At 41.0% G+C, this 22,931-nt stretch overlaps 1 protein-coding gene across 11 annotated transcripts in view; it reads right to left on the bottom strand.

Moving 5' to 3' along the window:
• EVI5 (ecotropic viral integration site 5) overlaps nucleotides 1–22,931 on the bottom strand; it is a 136,950-nt gene that overhangs the window by 27,799 nt on the left and 86,220 nt on the right. For 10 of the 11 annotated variants that reach the window (XM_045027138.1, XM_045027141.1, XM_045027137.1 and 7 more), the window contains one exon: nucleotides 5,033–5,128. The exons of the other annotated variant lie outside the window; for it this stretch is intronic. In XM_045027138.1, coding sequence (XP_044883073.1) covers nucleotides 5,033–5,128 — 96 coding nt within the window. The remainder of the gene's footprint in view (nucleotides 1–5,032; nucleotides 5,129–22,931) is intronic. 11 annotated transcript variants of the gene reach the window in all.

Here is a 22,931-nt window from a genome sequence, read left to right on the forward strand (position 1 = left end):
ATTGCTGCCAAGAGGCAGATCATTCACCAGCAGTGAATGATGCGGGAGACCTTGAGGAGGAGGCCCTGTCTCCAGACAGTGTCGTATGCCGAGGACAGCTCAACAAGGGCAATTCCTGTCTTCAATTTACGTTGGCATCCTGACATTCAGAGTAGTTGAATGAGAAGGCATCTGTCCTCCTTGCCCATTTCTCCCAGTGCCTGGAACAGACCAGATCCAAGGCTTTTGTTCTTGCAGAATGCAAAGAAGAATTTAGCAAGTGCCCCATTTGAGAACACTGGGTGGAAAACCCTACTGTTCAATTCCCATTTCCTTGGCAAAAGGTTGTAATGGTTGAGTCAACGGGCTTGTGTGTTAATAAATATGCATAATTTTCATAGATTCTAGGACTGGAAGGGACCTCGAGAGGTCATCGAGTACAGCCCCCTGCCCTCATGTTGAGCTTGCCCTTGACTGCTGTAATGCAGAGTGGTTTCTTCTCTGCCCAAAGGAGGCTTCTGGAGGATGTCTCCTATACAGAAAAGCCTCATGTCGACAGGCAGATGGGAGCTAAGCCTTTGTGTTCCTGTTGTCTGATCATTAGGAAGGCAGATGAGGTCAAGAGAGGAGAAAGGCATTTGAAGGCATTCCCAGTGGCTCAATTCAGGCAGCTCATGTTCTTCGTGCCTTCTGTTGAAAACCATCTCTCTTGGCAAGAGTATGATAGCATGAGGGCTCCCCAAACCCTGAGAGGCATCCATACCAATTCTGATCATGGTTGGACCCAATAGAAGCTTTACCTAAGAGCTAGTCTACACTAGAAGCAGTGCAGTTGTGCTACTGTGGTGCATCTGGTGAAGATGCTCTATAAAGAGCTCAGTCCCATCAGCATAATAAATCCATCTCCGCAAGAAGCAGTAGCATGTCAGCGGGAGAGCTTCTCCTGCTGACATAGGGCTGTCTACACCAGCACTTAGGTCAGTGTACCGTACATCATTTAGAGGGATGGCTTTTTCACACCACTTACTGACGTAAATTATACTAAAGTGGTAGTATAGACCTGGCCTTAGTGAGGCTCTTACATCTGCACTACTACTACAGGTTTGCTAATTAATGGCCTGAAGCCAGGACAAAGAGGGTTTGAAGATGGAAACAGAGGACAACTCCTCAAAATACTGTGGTGCTATATTTTATCCACAGGGTGCCTGAGGGAACAGTACCCTCTATGGGAGCAAGGGGAGGGGGGAGAAGAGAGAGGACTCTTAAAAAGGATGGTATTTGGTTCTGTCCTCTTAGGGATGGCACCAAACTTGTACAGCTTTTCCTTCACGAGAAGATAAGGGAAGCATAAACCTTAGGAATGGATCGTTCTATACACTGATGCACTCTGCATACACTACCTCCTCCAAGGAGCACAGCACCAGGAGATGAGCTATGTCTTGCTGAACATGTATCCCTTGGGATACACATTAGCAGGGGAGGCAGCTCCCTGGGTTTGCATCTCTTCTTCTAGCAAAACCTCATACCCTTTCAGAATCCAGAATGTTTGACACCGGGAATATGGATCCATTTATCCTGAATCACTCTGGGAGGAAGCAGAGTTGCCCTTAGAGGGTTTTTTTAAGCTCTATTAGACACCTTCTTTTATTAGAAGGGGACCCTAAGGAAGACCAAGGCAAATCCCAGGAGCCTTTGCAGTGGCAGGGGGAAAAAGTAGCTGACTGGTCACTAGAACTGTGGCAATAGGCTCTCTCCAAATATAATCCCCACAGTAATTATAAGGAACCGTTTAGTGACTAATGTAACTACCCAAACATCTCATCTCATTTAGGAACACAAGTCTATGGGTGAACTAGTGGGCCAGCTATTACCAGTGTTGAATGCCATGTTGCTGGAGGCGAATGACTAAGAGGATGGGGTAGGAGAGTTCAACAGCTTGTGATATTCAAAGGGTTAGGGTTGATCCCCTTTAGCCAGCATCAGTCATACGTCCACAGGCCCTTTTTCCATAACCATCCCTGCATAAAGCAGAGCTGCTGAGAGAAGGTGTTTCCCGTGGCACAGAACTAAAACTGGAACTGATTCAGTTCCAGGGCTTATACAGGAGGGAGAAGTTAGTCTGCAGAAGTAGCTGAAGTGCTGGTGCCAATGTGGTAACACAAATCAGTCCCCTGACAAAAGGATTCTACTGAGTGCAAGAAAAAATAAAAAGTAAAATATGGTGGTAAAATGACAAAACTTGGTAGGTCCCAACACCCTGATTTGGCAAGGTACTCCCGTATAATCACATAAGCAGTCCAATGAGGGGTGGGGAGTAGTGTAGGCCTCTAAAGTTAATTCTCACGAGACATTCAATTTTTAGTACAAATGGGCTATCCTGGGGCAAAGATAAATCTCTTAGATACATAAGCTTCAGTTTAAAATAAGATTTGTTCCATAATCTGATGGTCTGAAACGCAGCAATTCAGCATTTTAAGCAGAAATAATAAAGTTTTTACCTAGAGTTTCTGATGCAAACACTTCCATATAGACACTTGTATTAGCTTAGCTTCTCCCCCCACCCCCAGACAGTAACAAATACTTGTGTCCATGCTCATATTCCACCCCATGTCCAGTCTAACTGTATTGAGCCAGAGCATCAGTTGATATAAATTGGCAGAGATTCATTGACTTCAGTGACTCTATATCACTTTACACCAGCTGAGGATCTGGCCCTTAATCTCAGTTTTTCTATAAAATAAATAAAACAGCATTTGCATTCACGTAGAGCTGGCTGAAAATGTTACTGAAATGATTTTCCAATGAAAAACACCCTTTACGCAAAACCAAAATTTTCTGGAAATTCAGTTTAAAAAAAAATAGGACAAAACATTTGTAAAAAAAGGTGACTTTCATGTGAAGTGACTTTTGTTTTCCAGTCAGCTCTAAGTTTATGCACTTAAAGTCATGTAGCTATAATGCATTAAAAAGCAGTAACTTTACATAGTTCCTATGAATTCTCCTTCATCCCAATGAATGTGTTTTACATCTGAGCCAGCTGAATAGTTGTGGTCAGCATGGCATGTACAACATTGCCCTATCTTCAGGAAGATGAATTTGCAGGTTTATTCTTAACGTTTCTATAAACTTTTAGAGAAGTAGACCCAAAGATCAGTTAGCTAACGAAGAAAGTTTGTAGCCATTGTTGGGCCACACAGAAAGAGGACCTTTCTTTTCAGAACAAAATTTTATCAGGATTGGTCTATAGTTTTATAGGTACCTGCTAAACTATATTAATCCTAAAGAGGAAAGATTTTTTTCACTGAGGATCTGAACCAGCATATTTTTGCTTCGTCATTTTGTCAAGATACTCTTGCATTAATATTTTTTTCTGCAAAAACATACATGCAAGGAAAAAAATTACAGATTAATCCAAAAAAATTGTAAGAGTTGAAACTAATGAACAAATTAGCTAAATTAATTTCCAATCACCCACTGTAAGTGTGCACTAGCATGTTGCACACTAACTGGCTCACGTGGAACCTGTGGGTGCGCACTAAAAGTTCCTTAGCATGCATTAACATAGTTTCATCTAATGTAGTTTACTACACTCAGGAATAGCTTGGTCAAAAAATTTGTTTAGCCATTCAGCTTTTGCAAGATATCGGACAAAGAAAAGTTAACTTCAAACATTGTTTTCCAACAGCAGCTGTGCTGAAATTCATTGACTTCTTTTGACCCTCTCCCATTTTCCCTGAACTCTGTTCAGTCTCAGTTACAAGTTTCACTAGTCAGGCACTGTTCCTTAGTTACTCCTAACATTTTTGCAAAATATACATGTTCCAAGGATTCCGGAAGTAATTTACCTTCCCTTAAAGAAGTTTGAGAGCATAAGCAGGTTGACTGTATCCATTTAAACATAACATTCTTTAATGCAAGACGGTAGGGTATTGATTTTAACTTTATTTTTGAGTGAGTTTAGTGCATGCTCAAGGTGCTGGATTGATGGCCTTAGAGACTGAAGTCCTTTATCTACAGTACAGACAGCAGTGCAAGATTCTCCACTGTATTATAATCCTCAAGGGATGGGTCCTAAAATGGTTGAGCCTTTTAAGGTTGTATTTACTCGAGTAGTTTGTACGTGTTATGAAAGCAGTAACTGCATCATGGTAAGTAAGTGGTGTGATTATTTAATGGAAAGAACACTAGAACAGGAAAGGCAAATAACTGAACCAGTTGCATTGCTCTACAACTAAGATTTCAACCAACTATTAATTTTTGTTGTTTATTTGGAAAGTGTACATTAGCAGTATAAAAAAGCAAAGATGACTATCTAAACATTGTTCATGGCACAGAAAAGCCACGGGCATATCTCCATAATGTTATGAGACAAACAAATGAACTATACCAGTAAGAGTTCTGGTTATATAAGCCTTTAGTGTTTAAAATCCTCCAGAATCTTTATAGTTAACAGAAAATTACTAAAATCTTTATATCAAGGAAGTCTGTGAGGAATTTCATCGGTTCAAAGTTGTGGCAATTTTTAAACAAAGAAATCTGTTAACTGACATTAAGCAAGCATCCTTTTTTTTTTAGCAATCTCAGTAATACTTCCACGTAAAGACCTTTCCTCTCAACGGTAAATACCACAAAGTACAGTTTAGTTTAACTTATTTCACCTTAAAAAGCAAAGCAAATGAGCATTAAAAATAACTAATTTTTAACAAGAGCTTCTAATGCAGTGTAACATTTCAACACATGATCAACCATTGGTTATTGTATACCTTTCCTAAAAGCTCATGAGAATTAGGAAAAACACAGGTAACATTTTTGGGTCATTTTAACATTAATAAAAAGATTGACAAAATGTTGATTCCTTATGTTTAGCCAAAACTCATTAAACCAATTGGAATGTTATTTTTACAGTGTTAGGTGAAAAAAATATTACTGTGGAAAAAGTCAAACCTTTAAACTGCAATAGTTCCTCATAATCAGCGAGAACTGCTATGCTGTTACAAGATACTAGAACAAAAGATATAAATGAGTAAGATGACAGCTTTTTTTCATCACTTACCTCATCATTCAGCTCTGCTATCTGATCTTTCAGTTCTCTAATATACTGGTTAGAGTCAGAGTTATTAAGCTGCCCTTGAATTTTTCCTTCTTCTTTCTGTTTTTTATAAAGAAAAAAGAAATAGAAAAAGAAAAAGCTTGTTCGAAATCTTCATGTTTATAATACATTCAGTCTTGTTTCAGGAGACTGACTGAATCAAGTGTTTAAGTAGGGTGACCAGACATCCTGATTTTACAGGGGTCTTTTTCTTATATAGGCTCCTATTACTCCCCACCCCCTGTCCCAATTTTTCACATTTGCTGTCTGGTCACCCTAGGTTTAAGACAGAGCTTTTCACTTCTAGATCACTGATTTAAATCTCACCTAGACTAGCAGTAACTGAAAAATGTCACCATCTGAAGATGGTACTATGGCCTTTGTGAAACGAGTTAGTTGTCACAGTTTCCAGTGACTAGCAACTACCTCCCCTCCCCGCAGCCATCATCTATTCTCCGCAGAGAATAAGGGTCTGAAGGCTTAAATGGCATACACTGAATTAGTCCCCTCAGTACAGGGTTGAGGTACACAGGCAGAGCTCTGCAGAGAAGTCTGAAGAGTTAAAAGTTAGTGTATGGAAGCCAGCATATAATCAAAATAAGTCTATGAACAAAAGGTTCATGTAAGTGTGATCTCTTTCTTCCATGCAGCTTCTTAAAAGTAAGGAGTATTAACTTTGGGACACTTGTTAGATGCATCTTAAATGCCCATACAACAGGTTTCCACTGATATTGAAAGTATTGCATCATCATAAGGGACTTCCTTCTGCCTTCAACTGACAAGGAAATGTAACCTGGTATTTCCTTGCTTTTTTGGATGGGTCTGGAGGATATCAATCACACTTGTCATACCTTAATCACTTTTAAATGCAGTTTTTGATTATGGAATTTCATTGTTGAAGTGTAGGAGGGCTTCAGGGAGTATGAAGGGGACAGGGATGCCCCCAGCCCCTATGGCATATAGGGGTATGGATGTGTTTGAAGTGGAGGAGTCAAGGAACCAAGTGTGTATGGGAGAGAGTTGATAGGTCTCTACATTCCCCAATTCCCTTTTTGATGGTGTCTGCATTCTGGGTTGGGAGGAACCTGTCAATTGCCACATTTACTCCATGGCCAGCTACAGCTCCTAAAAACAAAAAGGAGTATCTTGACATTTCAGAGGCCTGAAAGCTCACAGCTTCTCTCCAGAAGCACTCCTTCCCCACTGCTTTCCAACTGAGCCAAATTTTGTGGCAGACCTATCTCCTCTCCGTTTGATACTCATAGCACGGGAGGAAGACCTCCTCCCTGTGGACAGCCTGTGCTTTCAGTCCCATTAGAACAACGGTAAACAGTGGCCACTTTCCACTAAGGGGCTAGTGTTCCTCATACCATCTTTATTGAAGGTATAAGCATGTTCAACCCTATTATACAATGGGAAATGGCAGCCATTTTAAATATAGAAAAATTGAATAACTGAAGAGATTGACTTCTTCCTCATTGTTACTAATGTTGTTGAAAGACAACACAATGTCTTCATGTTTACATTTGAAGGTAGGAGGCAGTTTTAATTGTATGGAAGTTTGATGGATAAGCCAGTCATTTGTTAGCAAAAAGAAAATTTTATCCTTTACTCACACCTCATGGGATATAAACAGGGTGGAGCAATTTAAATCTTTGTTTTAAATTATGGAATTAAATTAGGTTGAGACTGTCAAAATAATCTGAAATTTGCTATTGCAAATTTAGTTCATTATAAAGGTTTAATCTAAAGTATAAATGCTCTTTATTAAAACATTACTGGTAGCAACTTATTTGATTTTTACTAACCTACTATAGGGGAAAAAACCTGAAAATTACAGCCCTGATTCTGAAAATTTAAAGCATAAATCTTACTTACCTTAATAGTCATGTGTTTAAAGTTAAGCATGTACACAAAAATGTTTACAGCATATGGCACTAGAGCTATTAAAAACTTTTTAGTGGCATAAAATCACTTCTAAGCAAAATTGCTCCTAACTATTTAGTTGATTGTTTTTATACACAGGCCAATTTTTTAAAAAATAGGAGACTAATTTAGGCTCATAACTCAATATACAGGCACCAAAAGGTGTGATTTTCAAAAGGACCTAAGTGACTCTGGAGCATAAGTCCCGCTGACTTCAAACCTGGATGGAGGAGTATAGTCTAGCTGAAAAATGCAGCTTTTTTGACTGTGGAAACTATCCGTATGTGATGTCGGTTCCAAACATAGTGGTGGCCATTTGCTTATTAATTTTATATTTGAATTTGTGTTCTCACAATGAAGATGTTAACAGGGCCTTGGATTTCTCCCACCCCACCCCCACAGATGAGCATTTTTAAGTGTGAAGCTTCTTGGTAGAATTTTAGGGTTTACATCAGGGGCGACCCATGGGCCAGAACCATTTTAAGCCAGCCTGCGAGCCGCACCAAACAGCTTGGCCCCGCTCTGGCCAGGGCACTGAGTCGGGGGCAACACTACATGGCTTGGCTGGGGCGCAGTGTCGGGGCCGTACTACGCGGCTCAGCCCTGCTTCGGCGCTCCAGTCAGGGCACGGGGTCGGGGCCGCACCACGCAGCACCTGGAAGCACGGCCCTGCTCCGGCTCCTACACGCTCCAATGGGAGCTGCAGGGCAGTGCCTGCAGATGGGGCAGCATGCAAAGCCACCTGGCTGCACCTCCACATAGGAGCCGGAGAAGGGACATTCCACTGCTTCTGGGAGCCACTTGAGGCAAGCGCCCTCAGAACCTGCACCCCCTGAGCCTCTCCCCATGCCCCAATCCTCTGCCCCAGCCCCGATTCCCTCTCCCACTCTCCAAACCCCTTGATCCCAGCCTGGAGCACCCTCCTGCATCCCAAACCCCTCATCCTCCGCCCCACCCCAGAGCCTGCACTCCCAGCTGGAACCTGCACCCCTTCCCACATGCCTCTGCCCCAGCTCTGATCCCCCTCCCACCCTCCGAATCCCTTGGTCACAGTCCAGAGCACCCTCCTACACCCCAAATGCCTCATCCCCAGCCCCCTCTACCCCCAAAGCCCACACCTCAGTCCCAATTTTGTGAGCATTCACAGCCCGCCACATAATTTCTATTCCCTGATGTGGCCCTTGGGCCAAAACATTTGCCCACCCCTGGTTTACACAGCCATTTTTCACTAACATTACGAACTTAAGGCTATGCCTACACTGCACTTTTGTTGGTAAAACTTTTGTTGCTCAGGGCTGTGAAAAAACACACCCCTGACTGGCAAATTTTACTGATGAAAAGCACCGGTGTGGATATGGGTTTATTGGCAGCAAATGATCTCCCGCCAACATAGTCCCTTGTTGGGGGGTGGTTTTATTTTGTCAGCAGGAGAGCTCGCTGCTGCTGACAAAGAGTGACTACAATGTGTGGTAAGGCTTTAGCGGCACTGGTGTGCCACTGTAAGCTGTGCCGTGTAGACACAGCCTAAGAGTATAAAGCATCCATTTTAGCATCTTAAGACTATAAAATGGGAAGAAAGTAAAGAAATAACATGTAAATAAAGAATCTGATGAATACTGCATACAGATGTGGTCGCTTCATCTCAAAAAAAGATATACTGGCACTAGAAAAGGTTCAGAGAAGAGCAACTAAAATGATTAGGGGTTTGGAGAGGGTCCCATATGAGGAGAGATTAAAGAGGCTAGGACTTTTCAGCTTGGAAAAAAGAGGAGACTAAGCGGGGATATGATAGAGGTATATAAAATTAGATAGATATAGGTATATAAAATTAGATAGATATAGGTATATAAAATTAGATAAGGAAAAGTTATTTACTTATTCCCATAATACAAGAACTAGGGGTCACCAAATGAAATTAGTAGGCAGCAGGTTTAAAACAAATAAAAGGAAGTTCTTCACACAGCGCACAGTCAACTTGTGGAACTCCTTACCTAAGGCTAGGACTATAACAGGGTTTAAAAGAGAACTGGATAAATTCATGAAGATTAAGTCCATTAATGGCTAGTAGCCAGGATGGGTAAGGAACAGTGACCCTAGACTCTGTCTGTCAGACGGTGGAGATGGATGGCAGGAGAGAGATCACTTGATCATTACCTGTTAGGTTCACTCCCTCTGGGGCACCTGGCATTGGCCACTGTCAGTAGATAGGATACTGGGCTAGATGGACCTTTGGTCTGACCCAGTATGGCCGTTCTTATGTTAAAAATGTAAATACAGTAATTAATTTTAAAAATCCAATTTGAGTTTAAAAAATTACCTACACTGGCTACAAATTTGGTGAAGATAGTATATTTTTCACACCAGACAAGAATGGTTGCCTCTGTTCTTTAAGTGGAAAAAACTGAATCCAGCATTAGAGGTCTGGTAGCATTTCTAAATCAAAACCTACCATTTGGGGGAGGAGAGAAGTGTTGCTTTTTTGAAGAATTGCCAACATGAGAAGCATTCATGGAGAGCTCCTTTTAAGACATATGAAATATTAAAAACCACAATATTCACAAATACCAGGCTATTAAGAAAAAGGCCAGAGTCCTGAGCTCACATCCACGTACTTTCTTCCAAACCGCTTCATGGCACGAGTTAAGAAAGGAGTCTTAAGATACATTGAATTTTAGCTTCCACCACTTTGTCTAATACTGATAATTAAACGCAATTTCTGTACTTAATTATACAACACCTGTAAAGTATCCACTATAGAATATATTACTAGACTAACGGCAATCCATATACAGTAATGGACAATCACTCGTTATCGAGAATGATCATCTTCCATGGGAGTTATGGACCCTTAGGAGGCAAATAAGGCCAATCCTTGACCCACAAGTTCTATTACAATGAGGGTAGATGTTTTCAGGCTCATCAGGAGGCTGTTGACCATGACTGGAAACCAGTCTCTTTCCTCCTGCACCTCTAGTCCTCTTTGGCTTGTCAGCAAGCAAGCTCAAAATGCAGGGGACCATCACATAGGACTTCACTCCATTTTAAGCGATGCTGGGCAAGTGTCTCCCAAGTATCAATGTTAATATTACATTTTAAGGTTGTCCTTCAGCAAGTCTTTATAACGCTTCCGTTGTCCACCCACCATTATGGTACCTTTCTTTCAGCTGAGAGAACAGGACTTGTTTTGGGAGGCGATATTGTCCGGATGCCAGACTGTGACTGGTCCAGCGGAATTGCTGACTGATGATCATTGCCTCGATACTGGTGGTCTTTACCCTCTTCCAGAACACTAATATTGGTGCGCCTGTCTTCCCATTTGATCTTCGGAATCTTACGAAGGCAGCGTTGATGGTGCCTCTCAAGGACTTTCAAGTGTTGGACCATACAACAGTTTTGGGAGAATAACGGCTTGATAAAAAGAAGCTTGGTGTCTGTACGAATGTTGTGATCTTCAAAGACCCAAGAAAAAGCTACACTGGCACAGCTCAGTCGATGTTCAATTTCTGCATCAATGTCTGCTTTGGATGAAAGATTACTTCCAATGTAGAGGAAATGATCAACATTCTCCAGTGCCACTCCATTGATTTTGATAGATAGGGCATACAATACCTCATTTGGAGAGGGCTGATCATATCAAGAAAACTAAAGCGCTCTAAGAGTGAAACCAAGACATGCGTAAGCATCAGCAAACACATTCAAGATCGTTTGAAGATCTCTCTGAGTGGGAAAAGACTGCGCTGTCATCAGCATACTGAAGTTCCACAACAGACGTTGTGGAAATCATACTCTTGGCTTTCAGCTGCTAAGCCTGAACAGCTTTCCGTCCATTCTGTACGTGATTTCAACGCCAGCTGTAAACTTCCCAGCACTTAGGTAAAGAATGACAGAGTCATGTGGCACCTTATAGACTAACAAACGTATTGGAGCATAAGCTTTCGTGGGTGAATACCCACTTCCTCAGATGCATGTGGCGGAAATTTCCAGAGGCAGGTATAAATATGAAGGCAAGAAACAGTCTAGAGATAACGAGGTTAGTTCAGTCAGGGAGGATGAGGCTCTCTTCTAGCAGTTGAGGTGTGAACTCCAAGGGAGGAGAAACCACTTTTGTAGCTGGCTAGCCATTCACAGTTTGTTTAATCCTGAGCTGATGGTATCAAATTTGCAAATGAACTGAAGTTCAGCAGTTTCTCTTTGGAGTCTGGTCCTGAAGTTTTTTTGCTGCAGGATGGCTACCTTTAAATCTGCTATTGTGTGTCCAGGGAGGTTGAAGTGTTCTACGGGTTTTTTGTATATTGCCATTCCTAATAGCTGACTTGTGTCCATTTATCCTTTTATGTAGGGATTGTCCAGTTTGGCTGATGTACATAACAGAGGGACATTGCTGGCACATGATGGCATATATTACATCGGTGGACGTGCAGGTGAATGAACCGGTGATGTTGTGGCTGATCTGGTTAGGTCCTGTGATGGTGTAAATATGTGGGCAGAGTTGGGCATCGAGGTTCGTTGCATGGATTGGTTCTTGAGTTAGAGTGACTATGGTGTGGTTGCTAGTGAGAATATGCTTAAGGTTGGCGGGTTGTCTGTGGGCGAGGACTGGCCTGCCTCCCAAGACCTGTGAAAGCGAGGGATCATTGTCCAGGATAGGTTGTAGATCACTGATGATGCATTGGAGAGGTTTTAGCTGAGGACTGTAGGTGATGGCCAGTGGAGTCCTGTTGGTTTCTTTCTTGGGCTTGTCTTGCAACAGGAGGCTTCTGGGTACATGTCTGGCTCTGTTGATTTGTTTCCTTATTTCCTCATGTGGGTATCAGTTTTGAGAATGCTTGGTAAAGATCTTGTAGGTGTTGGTCTCTGTCTCAGGGGTTGGAGCAAATGCGGTTATACCTCAGCGCTTGGCAGTAGACGATGGATTGTGTGGTGTGTCTGGGATGGAAGCTGGAGGCATGAAGGTAGGCATAGTGGTCGGTGGGTTTTCGGTATGGACTCCAAAGAGAAACTGCTGAACTTCAGTTTGTTTGCAAATTTGACACCATCAGCTCAGGATTAAACAAAGACTGAACAGCTAGCCAAGTACAAAAGCAGTTTCTCCTCCCTTGGAGTTCACACCTCAACTGCTAGGAGAGGGCCTCATCCTCCCTGACTGAACTAACCTCATTATCTCTAGACTGATTCTTGCCTGCATATTTATACCTGCCTCTGGAAATTTCCACCACATGCATCTGAGGAAGTGGGTATTCACCCATGAAAGCTTATGCTCCAATATGTCTGTTAGTCTATAAGTGCCATAAGATTCTGTCACTTTTTACAGATCCAGACTAATACAGCTACCCCTCGGATACTAGGTAAACAATGACAGCAATAAAAACCACAAACATGGTTGGAGTGATACAGCCCTGTTTGAACTTTGAAAGGTTCACTCTCTAAGTCAGTGCTGCTCAAAACAGTCACTTTCATGTTATCATGAAGCAATTTTAGGACATTGATGTCATCATCAGGACATCCAATCTTAGCACAGTCCAGAGGGCACGGCGATTCACTGAGTCAAAGGCTTTAGTTAGATCAATAAAAGCCACATACAGTGGTCGGTTTTGCTCCCAACACTTTTCTTGCAGCTGCCGTACTGTGAAGATCATATCTGCAGTTCCACAACATGGTCAGAAACCAGTCTGAGACTTTGGGAAAATTTCTTCTGACAGGGGCAGAAGGATCTGCGCCAGAACTTGCAATGGCTAGGCGGGAGATACCACAATAGTTTCCACAATCCACTTTATCCCCTTTCTTGAAGAGGGTGACAATCAGGGCAGCCCTCATTTCACTGGATATCTCCTCCTTTATCCAGATTTGAAGGATAAGCAGGTAAAGCTGCCAAATTAGCTCTGGCCCACCGTTTTAAAAGATTCCTGTGGGGATCCCATCTAGATCTGCTGCCTTGTTGTTCTTCATCTGTATAGTGGCATTGTGTACCTCATACAAATTGGGAGGGAGAGGGCACTAGAAGCAAATCCCTCAATGACCATTTAGGGATGAGCTCAGAGACCCCCACATACACAGTATTTATCTACCCACAGAATGAGCAGCCATGGAGCCAGAAAATGAGATGAAGGCAGCTCCTCTAGTCCTTCCTGCATCAAAGCAGGGCTGTTTAGGGTTTAATGCTTTTGCCAGTCTAGTTTTAGAGGCAACCCAAAGGGCAAAAAAACCTCCAACACCCCCAAATAAAACTGGCTGTCCCTTTTATGGCAGCTTTAAAGTGTTCCTGCTATTTCTAATATAAATAAGCAGAAGTTTCAAAATTTTCCTTTCCTCCTTTGTTGGAGGACTGATGCCACAAAGTGGAAGGAGTAAATAAATAGGTTGAAAGGTGGGAAAGATACAGCCCAATAACATCACTCACTCCCACTATAGATCAGGAATAGAACCCATTAGAATCAGGCCAGTGTATCTAGAGTAATTCCTTGTAATAGAAGGAGTACAGAAAAATAAATTCAACAGAAATGATAAGCTAGTGTATAATTAAACCATGTTGACATTATATGGAAACAAAGTGAGGGCTCTGTTTGAAAAACGGCTTTGTGAACATGACACCTTATTCAACAAATCTGCTTACTTCAGTAACTAAGGTGAGTTTTTACTGCAAACATTGCAGAGCAAACTCAGCTATGACAGAATTAGCTAATTTCATTCCCTTTGTGGACAACAGAATTATTTACTGAATTCCAATCAGTTACACCTGTACACAGCTCTCACTAAGGGCACAATTTTGCCTGCAGAATCTTCATTGGTGATGCAAGGGAAGGAAAGATGCCAGTTTATCTTTCAGATTTCATGGTGTCTGTAGAACTGGCAACTAGAAAAAAATATTCATACACGGAATACATTTGATGTGGAAGAAGCTGACTTCGTGGGGTTCCCTGTGTGCCATTTTCAAGTGTTACTTTTCAGAGAAAAATGATGCAACTTCCCCTTGCAACACAAAGCACTAGAAGTTTGATGTTGTTGCTCTTAATCTGTTACTTATTACAGCCACTAAGTCTAGCTTCAGCAGTTTATGAATTGCAAGGATGTAGGGAAGGAGAAACAAAGTTGGTCGTAGAACAAAAGGTACTAGAGCCGTCCTTCATGACTGCTGATGTTCTCTCTCAATAGTGATGGAGAGTTTATTTTCATTAGAGTTCTTAGTCACATAATGTACCACTAAGCTAATGTCACTGAAAATATATAGCAATGTATTTAAACATTTTGAAAATAATTTACCAGTATTAGGGTTGACAGTTTACATCACCAATGTAAAAGCAGCAAAGAGTCTTGTGGCACCTTATAGACTAACAGACGTTTTGGAGCATGAGCTTTCGTGGGTGAATACCCACTTCGTCAGATGCATCCGACAAAGTGGGTATTCATCCACGAAAGCTCATGCTCCAAAATGTCTGTTAGTCTATGATCCAGACTAACACGGCTACCCCTCTAATACTTATCACCAATGTAACTATTTAAAGCTACTACTTCAAAAGTACCACCAATTTGTTGGAAAAATTTTTAGGCGTTATGTAAGAAATTACAGTCATGATTAGTCTAAATTAAAATTACCAAAATTACCTCACCTTAAAAAAAAGACAGTAATAATCTAGTCTAACCAATGAATCAGCGGCATAAGTTTATGAAGTATAAAATTGTGTTTAAGTAAAGGTCTGATTTATAGTTTGGTGTGATTATAAAAACCTCTTATTCAAATTATTTTCTCAAAAAACTGATGAGATCTCACTAGTATGTATTTTATGCAGAAAATAAATGTAAGTTTTTAACTTCATAAAATGGATAAATTGCTTTTCACTATTCAGAGATATTTTAAGATTTTTTTCTTTCACTTATGTTGAGCTCAACTATTTTCTAGCCATTTCCATATGGTAGCTTCTGATAAGCAGGATGGGGTGGGGAATGCAACTAATATTTGTGAGGGACCTGATTTCAGACTAGCGGTTAACAGGCTTCCTATTTTAAGGTAGCACAACTGGTGACAAACTAAAGGAAAAGCTCAACAGAAGACAAAGGTTCTTAGTATATCTGTGTTTAGGAGCTTTTACACCTTAAGATTTTTTTTAAAAGTATGATTTGAGCATATACTGATTTGTTAAACCCAATAAAATGTGTCCTATTTAAATCTTAGAAGATTCATGAGAGAAAATGAATCATTTACACAGATGCTTATAACTGACCAAGGATTGTGCAATGGTCCTTACAACTTTACAATACCATGTTAAATTGTTCTGTATACATCCTGGAGATTCAAGGACACAACAAAGACAAGCCAGTACAGATAGACCATGACTACGATGAACTGCTTAGAGATTCATAACAGGCTATATCTACTGAAGATTTTTCCTTTCCTCCCCATTTCCTCATAAGTCAAAATTATCTGAATTATCTTCTATTCTGATGATACCCTGATATGAATGTTCAGCTGCTATCTTGATGTGGGGAAAACTTATCTTACCAAGTTCCTACTGCCATTGCAGAAACCAATATAAGGCCTAATTTTTTCATTAAGTTGTCCTTTAGCATCAGCAAGGCTCCAAGGAAGATCGTCCAGTGGTTCAATTGTTTCCAAAACCATGCAGTTTCAGTTGGGGCCTTTAACTCAACATAAGGTTGTGCTTTATAATCTAAACTATAGTTTTGTGACCACTCCATCACAGTGTCTTCACATTTGCCATTTCCCCCCTTCCCCCACCATCTCTTATGAAATTATACTGTACATATTTGTATCTTTAGAAAACACCTAACCATAGCAAGGCTAAAACCCATCAGCCTACCGAGGGAAACAGTGGGGGCGAAGGACCTCTCTGGCTTTAAGATTAAGCTTGATAAGTTTATGGAGGGATGGTTTGATAGGATAACGTGAATTAGTCAATAGGTCAATAAAGTGCGACCACTGGTAATTAGTACCGAGGGTCAATGTTGGGATATTGAAAGTCTTTTTCCTGAGTGTCTGGCTGGAGAGTCTTGCCCACATGCTCGGGGTTCAGCTGATCGCCATATTTGTGGTCGTGAAGGAATTTTCCTCCAGGGTAGATTGGCAGTGGCCCTGGAGGTTTTTCGCCTTCCTCCGCAGCATGGGGCAGGGGTTGCTTGCTGGAGGATTATCTGCTACTTGAAGTCTTTAAATCAGGATTTGGGGACTTCAACAGCTGAGTCAAGGGAGAGAATTATTTCAGGAGTGGGTGGGTCAGCTTTTGTGGCCTGCATCTTGCGGGAGGTCAGACTAGATGATCATAATGGTCCCTTCTGATCTTAAGTTCTATGATTCTATGATCAGTCGTTGTGTTCAGGCAACTTAGGCTACTGCTTACACATCATAATTCTAGATAGAGTCATCTAGGCTGTGACAGTGATCTAACTGCCACTGCGGAAATGAGATTGGTGAAGATACTACCACGTGCCCCAGAGATGGTCAAACACCTTGAATCTCAAAACATTTGTTGACCTACAGATGGAAGTTGCACAAAGGCTTTCCCTTTGAGTCTTTACTGCAATGCTCTAGAGAAAAATAAAATTGTTTATCAGCTTTGGGTTCGTAAAGAGACCTTATTTGGGGGAATTAATTCCAATCTTTAATACTGATCTTTCCATTTAGTTCCTAGTCATGAACTATGCTGAAAATTTATTGTTTGAGAAGTGGTAGCTGTAATAGGGACCTGAATTAATGCTGAAGTGAAATAGAGAGATAGGGAACTGAGGAGGTTGAAAAGGACACGGAAATGGGACAGGAACTGAAAAGAAAAGTGGAGCTATAACAAGTACTGAATGGAATTGAAACCAAGTTACAGACTCCTGATAGTAACACTTCATGAAATTTGCTATGTAGGCTATTCTCTCCCACAATCCACAATTTAAATCTATTACAAGGATTTGATGCCTTAGTGCATTTACTGGTGTATCCTTCTCAAATTAGTAACTAGAGACAGATCTGGATTAAGCACTAGGCTCAAACTGGCCTTTGCCTAGGGGCCAGGTTTGGGGGTGGGGTGGGGGGGGGGAGAGAACTAGATAATGTGATGTTACCTTCAGGCTGAAGAAACAGACTGCCATCATGAGGCTGCATGCTCCTGATGAAGGAGGTTGCTTTAGAGAAAGTAGCAAATGCAAGGCTGCTGCTACCCCTATTCACTACAAGCAGGGAAGAAGAAAAGCATGCCCAGCCCTGCAGCCCTACTGACCTCATACCAACTAATCCAGGCACCCCCACCAGGCATAATCTACCCCATAAGCGGTAAGTACCTGAAGATGGGGTCCTGGCAGCCACCACAGCTTCAGGATGGTGTGCCCATCTACTTCAGGACTGGAGAACTAGGCTGCTACTACAGCAATTTACAGGAAGAGGACTGACTGGAGAAAATGGCTGCTGCACCCTCTCGCTCGCTATTGGGGGTGGAGATGAGGAGAACCTCACCTAACAGTCTGCACTGCCTACTACTGCTTTTGCTTCTCTAGTGAGCCAAGTTCTCCCTGATCTGCTGCTGCCAATCTTCATCCCACTCCTGTGGTATGATCAGTTGGTTTTATAACTCTTAAGAGAGCTGATTAGTTTCTAGGTGTTTGACACTTTGGAGACTGGATAGTGCCTAAAATCCAATAGGGTATATTGTGCTAGGAAAAGGGAAGGTTTCTAGCCTCTGGGAGAAAGGAATGGGTCAGACTCTTGTCTCGATTGGATGCAGCCTGTTCCCTTTCCCCAACCAAACCCTCTGAGCCTGGGAACCTGCTGTGGTTTATGGTAGTTCAACTACTGAAGTTGGAAGAGAACTAGAACACTGAAGGAAAGGAGAGCAGAAGGCTATTGGCTCATGGTGAGAACGACAAGAGCCCAGTAACATTTTCTTCTCAGCCTTTAGTTTAGAATATGTATATAGTTCCTGAGTATTCTAATGGTTAAACACTGAACACATTTGAAAAAAAAAAATCAAACAGTTCCCAAGTAAGATTTTCAAATGACAGTTTAAAACTGAGGTTGTGATACAACTAGCGTCTGACCTTCTGATTTCAGAGGAGGACCTATCAAGACCAAAGAAATAAGGAACACTTGTTGGTTTAGGATATGAAAAAAACAGAACAGTAAAATGTTCTTTTGCTGAAGTTACACTTTAGTAATGTTTTATTTGGCAAGACTTCTACAGCCAAAACAGTTAATTTATGCTCTCTTAAATGGTACGAGCCTAAGAACAGTCATAGTGGATCAGACCAAAGTCCATCTAGCCCACTGTCCTGACAGTGGCCAGTACCAGATGCTTCAAAGAGAATGAACAGAATAGGGCAATCAAGTGATTCACCCCATTGCCCATCCCAGCTTCTAGCAGTCTGAGGTTCAGGGACAACGAGCACACGGTTGCATCCCTGACCATCCCAGCTAACAGCCATTGATGATCTATCCTCCATGAACTTACCCAATTCCCTTTTGAGCCTAGTTATGCTTTTGGCCTTCACAATACCAGTTGACAAGGAGTTCCACAGTTTGACTGTGTGTTGTGTGAAATACTTTGTTTTAAACCTGCTGTCTATTAATTTCATTGGGTGACCCCTACTTCGTGTGTTATGTGAGGAGGAAAACAATACTTCCTTATTCATCTTCACACCATTCATGATTTTATAGACCTTTACCTGTCCCCTCTCAGACATCTTTTCCAAACTGACCAGTCCCAGTCTTTTTAATCCCTCCTCATATTGAAGCTGTTCTATACCCCATCATTTTTGTTGCCCTTCTCTACTTTTTCCAATTTTAATACTTTTTGAGAGGGGGAACCAGAACGGCACATAATATTCAAGCTGTGGCCGTACCGTGAATTTATAGTGGCATTATGATATTTTCTGTCTTCTTATCTTTCCTAATGGTTCTTAATATTGTTAATTTTTTGATGGCTGCTGTACATTGAGCAGATATATTCAGAGAACTATCCCCAATGACTCCAAGATTGCTTTCTTGAGTAGTGACAATTAATTTAGACCCATCATTCTGTATGTATAGTTGGAATTATGTTTTCTAGTGTGCATCACATTGCATTTTTCAACAGTGAAGTGTGCCCAAAAGCCTAGACAGTAGATACAATTCTTTTTTTAAACTAGATTTATAGAAAAGGTGTGGGGGGGAGGGAGGAGGCTCCCTAACCACCAGCAGGCTCCCTTTATCTTCAGTGACACTCTGGCTGTGGGTTTTTGTTGTAATATTTTGATCAAGAATTTAAATGATTTTTAAAGTTACATTTTTCAATAGCCCTTATAGCTGCAAAGAACAACATATGTGAAAAGGGGTAAACTGTCATCTCTAGGTGTCTGCAGAGAGCTAAAAGCTGTTAATTGTCACCATCACCATCATCATCAATGGTGTTAACTCTGAAACCTAGTTAAGGCCATTTAGGGTTGATTTTGAAAAAAGGAAACTAAGGAAGTTAATTGAATTTCAATGGGAGCTGAGCATCTTACTTCCTTAGGCTCCTTTAAGAATCCCAGTCTTTGCTCTCAACTTTGTTAGCTACCTCACTGCTTAGCTTAGCAGAAATATCCAAGCTAGTGTGCTTATCTCACTTTCTCAAATTGTCTGCTACCCAGCTACCAGAAGCTCTAAGTTTCCCAACATACTAAAATGCATCTACGATTTGTCAATACTACTGAAAAATAGTTTAAACTGTGCTCCAGAGCAGAGCTTGATGGCAAACCACAAGAGTACTATACTTACCAGTCAGTCATACTACTTATTTTCCAATTTAATTCAATAAAAAACATTTTAAATATACCTGAAACTATCATAGAGCCAACTCCATACCTTCTAGCAGAAGTAGTCCTCTGGGCTCTTTGCTGCCTTCCTTTTTAAAGTCTTCACCCTGAAATTCCTGTACCTTGGCCACAAAGATTGTGACAATAGAACTTTTGATGAGGCTTCCTTCAGAAGCCATCACCACCTATGAAGCAACAGAAAGGGAGCATGCTGCATCCACCATCTTGCCTGGGGCTAAATATTAACACTAGCTTAGAACTTAGTTCAGCTTCCCATGGTTCTGTGCTGAAATAAAGCCACAGTATTAAATGCCAACTGTTTTTTTAAATAATTTTTTATTTGTTTTTAACTAGAGTTGCTAGTTATATCTGACAAACACTCTTTTCTTCATTGCAGGGCTGTTTCAGAATTGAACTTGTGCATTCTAAATGGAATCTTAGTCTTTGTAAGGTAGAGATCACACCATTAAAGGAAATAACAGAAGCAATTAGTAATCTCTCTTCACATAGGTCTCAAAAAAATCTAAGGTTATACATAGGATGTGGGTTTTTCTTTGGGAGCACTATTACAGAAAATCTGTGGTGTTAGTAGAGGTCATGACACAAAGCAGAGTATCTGGTCTCTAGGCAAGTAATGAGTGTTATTTTAAACACTACACATTTACAGGACAACTGAAGACCAATCTACAAAAGACAAGAGGCAATCTACAGCAAATATTTTGGCAAGCAATGTTTGTGTTATCAGGACAGTGAAAGGGTTTAAGAAAATATTAAGCCTAAACATTTTTAGTATTTCGGTGGGGTTGGTTTTTTTTTTGGTTGTTTAAGAACGTCAGAATGTATGCTCAAATATCAAATTAAACCTATGTTGTATCACAAGGATATCTGAATGTCAATGAATGAATCCCCCAGAAGTGTTGCCTCTGCATGTTCACACTTGTGGGATGCAACCCCCACACTTCCTGGTGCTGCTGACTCGGGAGAATTCTAGAAAAGCAATGCCCCTTGGTGTTGCAACAAGCATTCTCTTGTGGCACTGACTGTCAGAAGCCAATGTTACAAGAGAACCAAGATGCCTCAGCCACCACAATTCCTTCTGCTAAACAGAGTCCCATTAGGGGGTGTCTAAGCTAGGTATTTTTTCCTCCACTGGGGGAGCTGAACCAATGTTGGAAGTCCCTGTGTGGATGAGTCTGGCTCCAGAGAACATCTGATGCATGTTGGCCAGATTCGCTTGGAGCAGATAACCGAGTCAGTGCTTAGGACAGTGTAAATAGCCAGCAATTCAACCAATACCGTACTCCTACCTGAGAGTGTATCTGCACCACTGCCACCCTATAGATAGTGGAGGCATGAGAACTGGAGTCCCATGGATCTAAAAGGAGGCTGCTGGCACAGTGTTCTCTTGGTCCTCACTTTTGGAATTCTTTTCCCAGCTCTCCCCCCTCCCAACCCTCAATTTGAAATGAAAACAGTTTAACCTAAACCAGGTTTCTTTGTATATTGAGACCCACACAAACGGGCTCCTTAAAAGCTGGATTTTGCATCAGCACACGAAGTTTGGCACTGAAAGGCTCACTTCTCAGCATTAGTGATGAAGCCTCTGTGCCCACCCAAGACTTAGATTGTTTCTCATTGCTGAAATGTCACAGATTTCATCACTGATTTGCCTGGCTTTCCCTGACCTTTTCCCAAAGGCAAGTGACCAATCTTATGTGGGATCCTGAGACCATGTCTATAATGCCTTTATGGTGGGGAAGGCACATAGCCCCTGCTACCTATTAGTGAAGGTTCAAAGTGTGGAGAGACTGAGAAAGCTAGATGTGAAATGTGCAAAAGAAGAAGTTTAAGATAAAAATGGTTTACAGAGCTACCTCTGAGATGATCAGAGCACTACAGTTCCTCAGATCACTATATGAGAAATTATTGAATAAACAGCAGCCAAAAGGAAAGGCTCTTTTGCCTTCTAAAATGTTTTTACTGATTTAGAACTGTCTACATAGCAGTAATCTGCCTGACCCTGACTTTCACAGTCACCTCGGGAGGCTTTTTAAACTCTTGCTATGTGGTGAAGAGACACTTTGCATTAGAAAATGTAAATGAAGTTTATTCAGAAGGGTAAATGTGGTGACTAGTGGCCTTTCAGTGACTTCAGGATGACTCATTCTAGACTTTCAAAAAACACATCATAAACATCATGCACCGCTATTGATAAGAGTAAAAAAGTTTCCTGTAATTTGAAAAAGATGGAAACAATTTCTTTACTTAAGTCAGTACTTGGAAAAGTTGTTAAACAGGGGTCACAGAAAGGCTTTATTCTAGAAAAACAGTGTTATAAGTTTAGACTGCGGAGGCGAGCTAGCACAATCATGGACTTCCTTTACAATTGTTCTCAACTGAGTTTTTACGTGGATGGGACAGGGTAGATGCAACAAAATTATTTGAATTTGCCTAGAAGTGAGCCAGGAGAAAGCAGTGTTGCCCACTGTCCAGATTGATCTAAAGGATAGGAGAATGAGTTCTGATCACTAGTTTTTTGTTGTTTTTTTAAATGAAAACTATTGTACTCAAACCTAATTTTTCAAAAGCTCAGAAGCACCTTAGATACCTCAGAAACATGTCATGATTCCTTCCCTGAAGACTTTATAATCTAAATTTAAACTGACAAGTGGGTGGTCAAACACAAGAGGGGAAGCAGAGTTAAGAAGAGTGGCAAAGGTGACAATTCATTTACTGGTATGGATCTTGTCAGTTTACTTTTTTAATCATTTCTTGGATTTAAGTCCACACTGTTAGACAGAGGCTAAATTTTATATTTGTTTTCAGTTCTCTTTAAAACTTGAGTACTCTGAGTTACACAGAAATGAAACAAGGAACAGGTTTATATACATTTTGCTTAGGAATCTCTGTGGAATGGATTATTTTTTGCACTTAAATGTGTTCACTCAGACTAAAACCCTCAAAACCTACCAACATTAGGAACTGAATGCCTTAAATGATCAGGGAAAACTACATTTCAACGCATCAAAAAACCCACATTCCTGGTTATTATGAAATGTACCTAAATATCCTATGGTTATAGAAAAATAATCAAAAGCTATTTTGTTAGACAATTATATCCACTGTTAAGTACTAGAATTTTGCATTTCCTTTTATCTACCATTGTGTTTAA

Source organism: Mauremys mutica, chromosome 8 (genome assembly GCF_020497125.1).
Source record: "Mauremys mutica isolate MM-2020 ecotype Southern chromosome 8, ASM2049712v1, whole genome shotgun sequence".
NCBI lineage: Eukaryota > Metazoa > Chordata > Testudines > Geoemydidae > Mauremys > Mauremys mutica.